We start from the raw sequence: 14,801 nt of genomic DNA, 5'->3' as shown, positions 1-14,801 counted from the left end.
CACTTCATATTCTCTCCTTTCTACCCACACTTGCCACACTAACATACAGAATTACACTGCAATAGCACTTTCACTCAAAGCCAATAGAACACTTACACACCCCGCTGGTCCTTCCCCCCTCCTACTGGTCTTTTGGTCATACACTTCCACCTCTGACCTTAGCTGAATAACCCACACTTCCTACTTCCTGTTATCCGCTTGTTTCCCCCTCCTTCTGCTTGGATTGGATCTCTGCCACTGCCCTATCTGGCCCCGTCTTACGCACGCTGGGTTGGGTTCAAGAAACAAAAAGTTATTAGTAGTGGGTTAAGCCCTGCCCACTTTTCCCATGCATGTCCACTGTGGAACAACAATGGCGTCCTGGGAGGACAACTGTTCAGGTTTGTGTTTTGGGGACCAGTTCCAGGTGTCGTTAAGCTCAAGTTTCATGGGGGAGGGGTTGGTGTTCCCCATCTAAGTCCCTGGTGGTCTAGGGAGCTTTTTGGTCCTTGTGCTAGCCTTCTGTTGTCCGATGGCACTTCATTGTGTTTCGGTCTGCCACGCATAAACGCTGCTGCAGCTTCTCTGTGCAGTGAATTTAGAAATCTTACCATGTTGGTTCATAGGAGTACCGTAGATTCCCTCCTTCTCAGTGTGTTTCTCTCTTCCTTGTGTTGATCGTGCAATGCTGTAATGCAGGTGGTTCGGGATCGGTTTTCAGCTTTCTTATTATGAATGTAGGATGCTGGATCAGGATTCTCTTTCTGATGCTTCTTCTGAGTTTATTGCTCTGATGATGTGTCTGCTCCTTGAAATACAAGAAAAAACACAAGTATCTTGGAGTTGCGGCATTACTTGAGATAGCGGTGTACTGCTGAGATGCGTGCTGGCATTGGGGGCGGGGCAGGAATTGGAGTCCTTCAACTGCCACCGTCCACCTCATGGGTAGGACTGGTTCTGGACTTCTCCTTGGTAGGTCTCCCAAACCCGGCTGAGATGGTCTCCTGTCCCCTCTTGATAAGGCCACTGGCCTTGTCACATTGTATATTTCGCATAGGGGATGATTTTGTCGCCTTATCATTTGCAGTGATTTTAATGCTAAGATTGGGAACTAGTAGATTCAACAATTTGGAAGATGATGCAGCTTGTGACATCCTGCTTTGGTTCAAGCTGTGGGAAAACTATGACAATAAGGCAGATATGCCTGATGTTTTACAAAGTATCAAGCCAAAGGGCCTGATCACGACCTCGGCTGTAACCCTTAAATCCGGCGGTAGCGCTATTACCGCCGGATTTAAGGGTCCGCCGAATCAGGGATTCGGCAGATTTCGCACCAGCTCTTGGCTGGGGGAAAATCCGCCGAAAATTCGCACTATTACCGCCGGCGGGAAATCCGCCGGCGGTAAGAGCGCAAATTTTCCCCATTGAGCCCAATGGGGAATGGGGCATTCCCGGATGGGCTCAATGGGGAATGGGGACTTCCAAGTCTGCCCAACTCGTGATCCCGCGCTATTAGCGCCGGGGGCTATGGCAGTCGCGCTAATAGCCCCCACGCTAATAGCGTTAGCATTACCGCCGAGGTCGTGATCAGGCCCAAACTCTTGTCCGCGTTATACACAAGCCAAAACGGTTGGCTTTACCAGTGCTTGTGTATAATTATTAGGCATTTCCAGGCACTGCTTTTAGATGCCCAGGTACTCGCACCATTGTACACCTGCTACCATCAATGGCCAGTGAATACCACTACAGCAGTGCCTTCATAGTGCCTTCCCCGTGCCTACACAAAAGCCGAAACGGTCGGCATTGCCAATGCTCGTTTCTCTTAAAGTTGGTGTTGGATGGGCTGCATTGTATGACCGGGTATAGGAGGGAAAAAAGGGGGTCTTAGATGGGATAGAGTACCCCTGGTGCTTGCACATCCTGAGACTGGCAGGGCTAGAGCATTCACTGTTGTGGCTTCTCTCCCAAAGAGGTGGTCGCCTTCCTCTCTTTTCATAGTTTGGGTCTCTACAGTCACTGTTGTGGCAGTGGGACAGACGACACAACTCACTATCAATTTCCCTACATTTTGGTTCTCTGACGGATGAATAGGTAGATTTATAGGAGAATGCTTAGGTGGGGCGGATGCCTGTCACACTGCAAGACCCTTTTTTCTTCCCTCGGGGTGCAGCTCAGGTCACGGCCCTGACTTTGAAAGTAAGTGGGGTTGACCAAAAAAAACTGAAATCGGCTGGTGCGAGACCAGCTGAGAAGCCCCAGAAAAGAGGTCTACATAGGAGGACCACGAAACTCTGAGCAAGGGGCGGATCTGGATGCGGGACAGTGACATGTGCAGGTTATTTAATTTCCCTCCCGCATGGCAAGGGCTCAACGAGTAATACATTGGAACCTCCCTTATTTCTTCCCCAGCGCAGTAGAGCAAGAGGGTGCGGGCGGCAATAATCTCTCAGAACGAGGACTACTTGAAAAGCATTACAACCTACTTCTATTGAGGCCCAAGGGAAATGAGGTCTGCGTGAGAGGCTGCAGGTGGTTCTTCTATTCACTAAGGGTGTCAGGGGCACTGTGTCCTGGGACTTGCATGAGCCCATCTAATTTCGAGGTTTCATTGCCTTTACTTCCTTTGACTGCTCAGGGGGGCACTGTCAGAAGAAACTAGGGCACGAAACGGGGCACAGACGCATGATGAGCAAATCGAAGGCAGGCTGGTGGTTAAGGCTATTACCAACTGTCCCATGGGCTGCGACGGGGCTAATTCAAGTATATTCTTTCCGTGAATGGTTCTCCTCGGGATATCCCGCTCACGGAAAGAAGAACAAGTTAGTTACCCCCGGTAACATTCTTTCAATTGGATGTTCCTCCCACGTAATTCCTCATCTTTTGATAACTATCCTTCCAGCTTTAGCTGCTTTGAAAAAAAAAATTCTCGACAGAGGGCGCTGTGCAGTAGCGTTGATGACTCAATATCTCTCGAGGGACTCCATCCAACGGCCAACGTCATCCGCAGTATATGTAGCACACGCAGCGACTGTTGGCTTCAGTTCTGTTTTTCCAGGTTTAGAGGAATAACTAGTACCTCCATACAACTTAGAAGAATCTCAGAGAGCATAGAGTATAAAACACGTAAATTCTGCAGTGGGGTAGGTTGGGAGGGGCGATGAGGTATATGTGTGAGGAGCATCCAATTTAAAGATCGTTACCTGGGTTAAGTAACTTGTTCTTCAAATGGATTGTGTCCTCTCACATATTCCTCATCTTTTGATTTCCTCCCAAATCAGTAACAATCATGGAGGTGGGAAAATAATTTAGATTTGTCCTTCGCAGTTATCATGGATATAGTGCAAGACAGCTTTTCCAAAAGCTCCCTTTTGAGTAGAAGTCGTCGCCAGGGAGTAGTGTTTTACAAAAGTGTGTATGGTAGACCAAGTGGCTGCTGCACAAATGTCTTTAATTGGTACTCCTCTCTGAAGAGCGGAAGAAGTAGCCAAGTCCCTGGTTGAGTGAGCTCTTAGACCATCAGGGGGATCTTTACCAGCCAATCTATAGCATTCTTGGATAGTCAGAATAATCCATCTGGATAGAGTCCGTTTTGCTATTGCTAAACCCAATTGTGTATCCGATAAATAATTGGTCGTCCCGGTGAATCTTTGCCTTTCGCGCGATATAAAAACTGAGAGCCTTCCTAGGGTCCAGTCTATGTAACCTCTCCTCCTTTCCAGGATGAGGAGGTGGATAGAAAGTTGGCAAAACTATCTTTTGGGACAAATGGAAGTCAGAGACTATTTTTGGCAGAAACTAAGGTTTTACTTTAAGAATCACCTTATCCTTACAGAAGACCGTGTATGGAGGTTTACAAGACAGTGCTTGAAATTTCCTCACCCTGCGGGCTGATGTGATTGCGACTCACAAAGCAGTTTTTAGTGTTAATATTCTTAATGGACATGAATGCATGGGTTCAAAAGGGATGCCTGTTAAGAATTTTAATACAAGATTTAAATCCCAAACAGGGACCTGAAAGGGAGTAGGAGGAAACGCATTAGTGAGTCCTTTAAGAAACTGAATGATTAAAGGGACTTTAAAGTATGAGGTTTCTTCTGATGAGCGGTTGAAAATCGAAAGGGCTGCTAGATAACCCTTTATTGTTGTGATCTGGAGCCCCAGATTTGCTAAGTGAAGTAGAAAAGATAACAGTGTGGGTGAATCGCACTGAAACGGATCCACATTCTTATCCGTCCACCAGCTTTGAACTTGTTCCAACGAGAGCGGTATAAGGATTTTCTTGCTGGTCTTCTGGCCGAAAGCAAAATCTCCATTACGTCATCCGGGAGGTCTCGATCCTTGTACATCAGCCTATCAGAAACCATGCGTGAAGGCTGAGTGTTTGGACCTCTCGATGGAGAACCCAACCCTCCTCTCACGAGAGAAGACGTATTGGAGAGCAGATGGACATGTCCAGAAGGTCCGGGTACTCCGTCCTCCCTGCCCAATCCGGGGCAATTAGGATCATGGATTTCCCAAACTTTCTCAACCTCCTGATCACATGAAAAATCAGGGACTGGAAGAAATGCGTACAGGAGTGGAAACTCCCAGTTAACCACAAACGCATCTTCTAGAGCTCCTCTTGTGGGAAATTCCCTGGAGCAGAACAGTTCACACTTCTGGATGACACTGGTCGCAAACAGATCCACTTGAGGGGTTCCCCAAAGGGTGAAGGTCTCTTGAAGGACTTCCTGAGCTAGTTCCCACTCGTGGGAGACTGTGCTCTGCCTGCTCAGAGCGTCCGCCGCTGTGTTCTCCTTTCCGGCTAGGTGAACTGCCAATAGAGAGATTCCTTCTTGCATTGCCCAGAACAGAGCTGCATTGCCTCTCTGCACAGTGGTAGTGACCCTACACCTTCTCTTATTGAGGTAGTACATGGCCACTGTGTTGTCCGTCATTATCAGGACATTCCTTCCCTGTACAGAGGGCAGAAAGGACTTCAGCCCAAGTCTGATTGCTCTCAGCTCCAATAGATTGATGTGTAGTTTGGACTCCGATAGAGACCAACGTCCACTGATTGTCAGACCGTTGTCACGTGCTCCCCACCCCATGAGTGAGGCGTCCGCCACTACCGTTATCTCCGGTCATGGCTGCCAAAAAGATTTTCCCTTCAGAATGTTGTCCTTGCGGGCCCACCACAGGATCTCATTCTCAAATGAGCCTCTGGCACCAGAAAAATGCAGGATGCCATGAGGCCAAGCAAGCTCAAAAAAATGGAAGGCCGGAAGACGCTGGGCAATCTGAAATTTGGTGACCATCTGCAGAATGTGATGAGCCCTCACCTCGGGTGACGAGGCTTTTCCAAAGGAGGCATCCAGGACTGCTCCGATGAATTGGAGTTTTTGAGATGGTATCATGTTTGACTTCTTGTAATTGAGGGAGAATCCCAGTTTGTGGAGAAAGTAGCAAATCACACAGATGTTCCAGGTTCTGTTCCGGAGAACAAGCCCTGATCAGCCAATCCTCCAGGTAGGGGTAGACGTGAATCCCCCCCTCTCCCGAGACTCGCTGTCACCACCGCCATCAACTTGGTGAATACCCTTTGGGCAGAGGTCTGCCCAAATGTCAGAACTCAAAATTGATAATGAGAACCGCCAACTGCGAACCTCGGGTACCTCCTGTGCTTATGATGGATAGGAACATGAAAGTACGCATTCTGAAGGTCCAATGACACCATCCGGTCTTGGAGTTGGAGGGCTTGAAGGATCTGAGAAAGGGTAACCATCTTGAACTTGTCCTTCTTGAGGAACGTTTTTTAAGTTTCTTAAATCCAAGATGGCTCTCAATCCTCTGTCCTTTTTGGGAATTAGAAAATACTGAGAGTGCCAACCCTTGTTCATCTCCACCGCAGGTACTGGTTCTATTGTACCTTTCTCTAGCAGGGTCAACATTTACTGCATAAGGGACAGATCTGGAACTTTCAATGAGCTGTTCCCTGGTGGATGATCCTAAGGCATTTATAAAAGGAAGGCAGTAACCCTGGGCTACCGTTTCCAGTGCCCAAGCATCTGAAGTAATGTCTCGCCATTCTTTCGGATGATGTGAGAGCCTGCCTCCCACTTCATTCTTATGGATGAAGGCCTCAGAGAGGTTTTGAGGCAGTTAAAGCAGCAGCTGAGGGCAAAGCTGCCGCTGCTTGGGCTGATTTAGTACCTATCCCTCGTCCACCACGAGGGAATCTTCTTTGTCCTCTATGACTGGGTTGTCCTCTCCCTCTTCCAACTGAGGAGTAGAAACTAAAGGATTTACCCCCCCAAGATGATGCACCGGAGTAGGAATGTTGAGGCTGTCTAATGGCGGCACTAAGATTTAGCCGCCGCTTTTGAGGTCTGTGACCTTTCCAGGCTTTTATCAGCCTTGCTACCAAACAGCCTCGAGCTGTCTAAAGGCATATAGAGTAATCTAGATTGCACGTCTGGTGCAAATCCAGACTTCCTCCACCACGTAAATCTGCATAGCACAGTACTAGTCACCATGGATCTACTAATATTATCTGCAAGTATCCAGACCTGACTGGAGGCACTCGCACATTGCCTCCTTACCATCCTTGATGATAGCCAGAAAGCCGTCCGTCTCTTCCCCTTTGGGGATATGTTCAGCCACCATTGCTGCGCAATCCCACAGGATGAATGAAAATTTAGACAAGGCACAAGTGGCATTTGCCGATTTTAAAGCCGTGCTACCGGCAGTAAAATACTTTCTGTGCCCAAGTGTCCACCAGTTTATCATCCCTATCTGTAGGAGATTGTTTTGTGGATGTGGCTGCCTGGATTACCAAACTTTCTGGAGTCGGGTGATTGTTTAAATAATCTGGGTCACTGCTGGATGGCCTATATTTTTGGAGAAAGTTCTTATAAACCGCAGAAATAGAATCTGGGGTTTCCCAATTTGTTGTAACCCTTTTTTGTAAAGCAATATAGAAGGGCACCATTGGATCCCTCTGTGGACCTTGCTCTAATATGTCCATTAAGTTGTTGAAAAGGAGGAGCAGGTCAACTCCATCCCAAATATTCCACTACATTCCTCATTAATTGTCTGTATGAGCTATCAGCATGAAATTCCAGCTCAGGAGTTGTATCTACCCCACTGGCTGATTGGAGTTTTTCATACAGATCTTTAAGCCTAGATTCCTCTGAAATAAATTCATCTGGCACATTGGGAGTGCCATATTGAAGGCCAAAATGTGTTTGAGCATCGTCAGATGGTTCATGTTCTTCATAAATTGAAGAAAGAGATTTGAAGAAATATTTTTCTGGCAGGGGTTTATAAGATTTCTCTTGTGTTGCCTTCAATGGCTTTGATGGATTCAATATGGTTGTCGAAGGTTCTGACGTCGAGGGTGTCGATGGAACCGATCCTGTTTTTGTCAAAGTTGTCTTCGACAAAGCCCTCGAGCGGCTGGACTCTCGACTTGTCGAGGTCCTCAAACTTTTTCATTCTTCCGAGGCCTCAAAGACTCTGGGTGATCGTCAGGCGTGTGTCCCAGACTCGCGGGTGCATGGGGTTTTGCCTTAGACTTCCATTTGTTGTCTTTTTGCAGAGCGACCGGGACATGGTCTTTCTTCCGTTCTTTCGAGGGAGTAGGGGCTTCTCCCCCGAAGATTTTCATCATTTCCCTACAAAACTCTTCCCATTTAGCTGGGGAGTCGGATTTCGCTGTACATGTGATTCTCTTGGGTGAGGAGTCACTCGAGGTAGAAGGAGGCCTATGACGTCTATTCTTAGACTTCTTGGAGGAAGATGAACAATGACGCAAATTACTTTTTGATTGGACATTTCTTCAATCTTTTTCAACGAGGAAAATCGATTGACTCATCAGAAGTATGTTTTTTTGGAGCAGAAGAGGACACTGGATTTCTACCCATCGCAAACTTACCTCTACGCTCTCTCAAAGCCTCGTCAGTCATCCCCTGACACGAATTTCACTCCTTAGTACAATGATCTGTGACGAGGCACCACAGGCAAACACGGTGGGGGTCGGTGATGGACATTTCAAACCATAATTCTGACATTTCTTAAAACCTGTCTTAGGTGGCGATGGAGAAGACTGTGAAGACATGACGTTTTCTTAAATGAACTGAGCGTGCTGTAATTTCTCTCGAAGCGAACAATGTGTCGAAAAACAGAACTAAAGCCAACTGGCGCTGCGCGTGCTACATATACTGCAGATGACGTTGATGGTCAGATGGAGGCTCTCGAGGGACATCGAGTCATTGATGCTATCGCACAGCGCCCTCTGTCAAGAACGTTCTTTCAGAAGCAGCTGAAACTGGAAGGACGATTATCAAAAGATGAGGAATATGTGGGAGGACACAATCAATTTGAAAAGGCTGTTCAAAGATAGCAGCCATGGAATGGGAAGGCTGGGCTCTGTGTGGAGCCTGTTTTCCCTTTCCATGGCGGCTAATCAGGGCATAGTAGAAGGAGCGGCAGCATTTGCGGGGGTGGGCCACTGCCACGCAATGAGGTAAGGTGAGGGGGGAGTTGTAGAAAAAAAAGTGAATGGAGGGTGGGGGGGGAGATGGCAGGCAGGCGAACCAGCCATTATGCCTCTTGGAACGTGGGCTGAGATTGCAGGTTTCAGCCCACGTTCCAAGCCTCCTGAATGGCTGGCTTGACGCCGCAGGGTGCCAATATATGTTTTTTAATAGTAACATATAGTTTAGTACAAACTTTTATTACAAACCTTTCATTACATCAAACCGCTTGGTTAACTCCACATCTGATTACTACTTCTTTCTGCCATCAGTCCATAATTTTATCTAGAAAATATATTACTGAGCAGGTTAAATGCACCGAGCTCCCACTCAAAATGCAGGTCAAAAAATCATCCATATTGTCAGTTTTAGGTGCAAATTTACTCAGGTGTAGTGATCTTTGATCTATGAGTGATGGACATTCAATTAGTAGATGTTTTACCGATTCAGTCTTTAGTGAGCAATATCTACAAACGCCGTCCTTTGCGTTTTCAATATGTCTCAGAACCAACATTTGTTTCGATTTGTATGCATTTATTCGTAATCTAAAGAAGCCATCGTGATGGTGTTTAGAGGGAAATTGTTGTAAATAATTAGGCATTTCGTCCAGTTTTTTCATTGTAGTTCCAAGGTCTAAAGCTATGGGTAGCCTTTCATATATAGAGATTTTGGATCCAAGACCACTGTTTCAGCTTTTTTTCCGCAATTTGTGGATGTTCCAACAGCATGACCATCGAAATATTGGCTGCTTGCATAATAGCTTTCACCTTTTGGGACCAAGTCAAGAGTATGCCTACATTCGGATGATTATCTGGTGGTGCAAGTATTTTGTACGCTGGTTCTGGATTGGAGATGGACATCTTTCTCAACAGCGCCATTGATTTCCATATCACCACTCCGTATAAACCATCCAGGGCTAGCTCGTGTCGTATAATGGTCATGGATATGTAATTTGGCAATCTCAAAACACGCCGCCAAAAAATTCCTTCAAGTTGTGGCCAGATCTTGTGATCGATGTTCCATCCTGCTTCCACCCCAATTATTATTGCAGGTACTACGTTCTGCAAGTAGAACGTGCGTATTGGGATTAACGTGAATTTTCCAAACAAGGTGTGAATTCTGGCTCATTGCAAGGCAAATGTTTGGAATACGCTGGAATAGATCTTTCACCCAACTCCATTCCCGTATTGATGTGTTCACCATTATCCCAAGGTATCCGATTTCTGCAACTTCATCAATCATTTCATTATATATTTGCCACTTGAAGTTGTTGTTTCTTCTGCCTTTGGAGGGGCCGAACTTCATAATTTTTGTTTTTTTCTCATTTATCGTTAGGTCATTGTCGACCATGTATGTTTGTAATTTTAGAAGAAGTAGCTGTAACCCTATTTGGGTTAGGTCAACCAAGAACAGGTCATCAGTGTATGTCGCACAACTTATATGATTTCCATTAACTTTTGGGGGGGGAGCACTTCACATTGGCTAAAGCAATTGGAACATCAGCAATATATAGCTTAAACAAGGCTGCTGCCAGAGGACAGCCCTGTTTCATCCCTTTATTTGTAACAATGGCTTCCGATAAATCTCCCTTTTCATTTAACCTGATCCGGATTGAAGTTTTTGAGTGTAATGCCTTTATTGGATGCAACAAGGCATTCGGACAGTTCAATTTTTCCAATTTCTGCCATAGCATCTCACGGTTTATGGTGTCAAATGCCTGTTGCATATCAATAAAAGCCAACAAAAAGATTAGCCTTCTTTAATGCTTCTAATTTCAGCAGGTTTACCAATGCCATATCTCAGTCCCGACACCCTTGGTAAAACCTGTCTGCCGTTCATCGGATATTTCAGTTTTGAGAACCCATGCTGATAGTTTTTTTTGCAGGAACGTGGCAAATACCTTGCCTATCGTATCCAGAAGGGCAATTGGGCGATAGTTGGCTGGATCAGCCTAATTGCCCTTCTTGAAGATCGCCACTATTATCACCTCAGTCCACGAGGGTGGTAATGTCCGTAGTTCCGCTATTATAAAAAACAATGAATATGGACCACTCATATTTATGTCCTTTGAACATCACATTCGTGATGCCATCGGGCCCTGCGGCTCTTGAATTTATTAGCTTCACGATGGCATTGCAAATGTCTTCCTTCATTAGTCTCTAGTATGTCCTAGCAGGTCAGGTCTCATCTAGGACAGTTTTCTTCGACGATAAAATTGAAGTCGTTGAAAACACCTTCTGAAAGTGCTTTAACCAGTCACCCCTAGCAACATCATTTGCCAATATATGTGCAACATTTGATGTTGATACCGCATTCATATTTTTGTGGTTGTAAAAAAATAAAAAATGTCCTGAGGGAGTTTGTTTGGGGAACCTACTTGTGACAAACCCCAAAAGCATCCCCCCACACAACCAATTTTTCTAATTCAAACGCCATAGGTTGATTAAGAATTATTTCAAAGCCTGCTGCCAATTCACTGAAGGGGACCAACTTTAGGAGCTTTACAAAAATGATTGTTCAATGAGGAAGGAAATTAAAACTTAACTTGGGGAGGAGACTGAACCAGAACTACGGATGTCATCACTGACATATGACAATGTTGCAAATTATACAAACTAATACTGCGACAGTTACACAATAACAGCTACAACAAGCATTGACAATACCAGCAGTTTGGTCCTTTGTGTAGATAAAGTTATTTGTCATGCATTGCCGTAATGGTACTAACTGGCGATTAATGGTAAGAGATTGAAAATGGAGCACATACTTGGGCATATGATAGACGTGCCTGATAAATGCCCATCTAATACCAATATTTAAGCTGAAACTACTGGCTTTGCCAATGCTCATTTTTAACAGGACTTCAGTGAAGGACACCTATACTGCTTATAAAGTGGCTAAAGGCAGATCTAGTTAAGACATTTATATTAAACCTTTAGTGTGTTTACAGCAACAAACCATTAGCTCTCACAAGACTCCTTTGAAAAAACCTTGGCAAGCACTTCGAGTACAACGTTTGATTTTAAAGCTAGATAAAGTTAGCTCAAACAAATCCCAAGAGGGTGTGTTTTGGGCAGGAAGCTGGAATGGCCATAGGGATTAGCATGGCCATGGGCAGTCAATGGGTAGGTAAATAACCAAACACCACCTACAAGAATTGTGTCCCACCTCATATGCCATCTCTCCATAGCTGTACTCCAATGCATTAGTTTCGGCTTAAGCCAAAAGTAAAAATGTATCCCTGGGACCCATAATTTTGGAGCATGAATCCTTACTAAGCTACTCAAATTCTGTGTGATTTTCAAGGTTTAATGAGGTTAAATTATGCGTTTCTGTGGCAAAGTCCCCTCACTTATTTTGTGGATATCTAATGGGGTATTTGTATTTATAGAATAACAGGGTGTCATTTCAAATAAGCATGACTTACCGAGTAGGTAAGAGCAGACCACAGAATCAGTCCTAAGGTAAGGAATGGAGGACATCATATTTTTAACATTGACAACCTTAGGCCCTCAGGACAGAATGCAGGTGAGATGGGATAGGGATAAGTTTGGCTAGGAGGCTGGGGGTCTTGCGGGCTCCTTTCATTGCTAGCAGGTGGAGTTGGGCCAATGTTCTAAAGAGGTACGTTGAACAGATAACTTTGTTAGCCAGGGGGGGGGAGCATGGCAGTAGAGTGGGGCAAGTAGGGGAAAGGAGCAAATGTGGGAAGAGGCACAGCGCATGATTCTGATAGGTTGTGAAGAGTTTGACAGAATGGCTATCTATGAAGGCAGCATAGTCTGAGCGTTTCATAGAATTATGTGGGTAGTTCTGTTTCTGGAGAGGAGGCCTGCTAATCAGATCTCACCCCCTTGCCAGCAAAAGCAGAGTGAACCCATGTCTTGTTACAGGTCCTGTAACCCTTTTGCAGTGGCAGCAGAGCAGCAGGTTCAATGGTCACATGTGCATTCCTGAGTGTAGCCTTCAGGAGGCTTGCCTTTGTAGACATGGTCAACACTTTCCCAAAGTCAGAGCTGTCTCTTTTAGCTATGGTGGTGCAGTAAACATTAAATGTAAGCCCTGGTTTGTCAGGGTGGCTTCTAACATTACACAGCTATACAACAATAAGCAATTTGATGCCATAATGGCCAAACTGATGAACAGCAACCATTCAATGGAAGGACTGTGTGGATTCAGTGCGTCTGGCCTGGGTCACCACCTCGATAGATTACAGGAAAATACTCCTTTGATGCTCCTGTGAAGATATGTCACCTCCTCCCCAACAAGAAATTATCATCAGTGGCTGGGAACAGTCTTTCAAAGACATGTGTGCCAGGATACAATAAGGACTCCCATCAGGGTGCTGACTACAGGGGAATAAGGTGGTCAATTAAGGTTGTTCATGCCCAATAGGAAAACACATTTTAATGTTTTCTTTCACTTGCTGCAGGGTCTATGGAGGTTTAAAAGAAAAATTTTTGAACCCCTCCGTGAACGATATTGGTACATGGCAGTTATAATATTTATATGAACTGTGTTCCAAGTGTGTTGCTATATATTAATTTCCTTTTTATGCTAATTGAATTCTGTGTCTGTGCCCAATTTAATTTTCTATTAAACAAAAATTAAAAAAAAATTCTAAACATCACCTGTACAACAGAAGACCTGTGAGACGGCTCAGGGGGTCAAGATTCTCCAAGAAAACTCCAATAGGCTTAACGCCTGCTTGAAACTTAAACTCAGTAGTGAGCCACATTACAGCATGTTCATTGTGCCTAAAAAGAATCTGTATCAAGTTCTGCCTTACCTTGAAGCACTTCCATTGGGAGCACAGTCCAGGCATTCTCCAGGTACGAGATGTAAATGTAGCGTGCTGTGTTGCAGGCAAGGCCAATGTACAAGACTCTAGATAGTGAGAAATATATGGAAAATGTGAGATCATGGTCACCATTGTCTGAACACTGACGTACTTCTGTTCTTTTTCATAAAAAAAACCGCCGACCCTTTTTCTTACACAGCATGACATCATCAGACGTTGATTAAAACTTTCACAGCACAATTCATGTTTGCACTTTTGATAATGATAATGTGTAATTTATATAGCGCTTACGCCTAACCACTTTACATAGAACATATATTCATACGATATCACCCAACCAGCGTTGGTACTCATGTATCGACCCCGGAAGGATGAAATGCTGAGTTGACCTTGTTGGGTTTCGAACCTGCGAACTGCAGATCAAACACAGATCGCAGCAGCGAGCGCTCAACCAGCTGATGTATCTAACTGCTGAGTTACCTTTGTTTTTAGCCTCATTTGTCAAAGTGAATAGAAGTCCTATATTCACCTCTCTCATACCCAGGTTAGCCACTGGGCTTCATTCCATTTTTGGCAAGCCCCTGTTCTAATTCCGTGAACCAACAAAATCTGTTACAGATACTGCGACTCAGAATTTTTAATCCCCATTTTTGGAGTCCATAGAACACAACTACAGATTTGTTGCATGTATTATGACTGGTAATTGCGGCTGCGGTAAGTAAATCAGCCATTTTTGGGATGTAATATGGTGGAAACGGAATTACCTTAAAAAATGTACCACACGGGCGAACTCGTATGACCCCCATTATCTTTTCACGTTCAGCCAATGACACATACTTATATTTGCTTTTTTTATCCAAGTACATTGCATAAAAAGCAGCAGACCATTTCAGATAGCAACAGCAAATGCAATGAGGTGATCCCTATCTGGTTCTATACCCGCTCCCCTGCCCCTCTAGTGTCCTTTGTCGGGCGGGAGAAAGAAGGAAAGAAGGAAAGAAAGAAGGCTTAGCGTACGGTTTGCCCCCCCTTGAAAGGATTAGTGTTGGCTGGTTTTCTGGTCCCCACCTAGTGTTCTCACAGTGTCTTCCAGCTCCCAGCTGTATAGACTGGTCACAAATCCAAACCCACAAAAAAAAGTCTAATTTAGTACAACATCCTTGTCAGGTAGTTCGAAAACAATTCCAACGAATCCCTTCTTCTGGGATGGATTCTCCTGACCTGGGTAGGTCAGTATTCACAACAACAAAATACAGAGTTCACTCTTTATCGTTCCTGTGTTGTTAAGCTTTGAAGTCTTGTGTAGGCTGTGGCCATGCTCCTCCCTGTTTAATTTATCTCTTCTATCACGCCCTTGCGGGGTGTCCTGATTCTCAGCTCCGGGTGGGCCACAGGCCTGCTGAGACCCGTCGCATCTGTTTTTCCTTTCACCCCCTTCTGGCTATCCGGTTTCTCAGCCATTGTGCGCTATGGGTCGGCTCAAGCCTTTTTGGGTTCCCTCTTTC

General features: G+C 45.1%; 1 protein-coding gene across 5 annotated transcripts in view; it reads right to left on the bottom strand.

Annotated features, from left to right (window-relative positions):
* MFSD6 (major facilitator superfamily domain containing 6) overlaps positions 1-14,801 on the bottom strand; it is a 598,811-nt gene that overhangs the window by 367,530 nt on the left and 216,480 nt on the right. For all 5 annotated transcript variants that reach the window (XM_069615672.1, XM_069615671.1, XM_069615669.1 and 2 more), the window contains one exon: positions 13,285-13,382. In XM_069615672.1, coding sequence (XP_069471773.1) covers positions 13,285-13,382 — 98 coding nt within the window. The remainder of the gene's footprint in view (positions 1-13,284; positions 13,383-14,801) is intronic.

This window comes from Ambystoma mexicanum, chromosome 9, assembly GCF_040938575.1.
Source record: "Ambystoma mexicanum isolate Mex_15411 chromosome 9, UKY_AmexF1_1, whole genome shotgun sequence".
Classification (NCBI taxonomy): domain Eukaryota; kingdom Metazoa; phylum Chordata; class Amphibia; order Caudata; family Ambystomatidae; genus Ambystoma; species Ambystoma mexicanum.
This window is presented reverse-complemented; position numbering and strand designations above follow the sequence as displayed.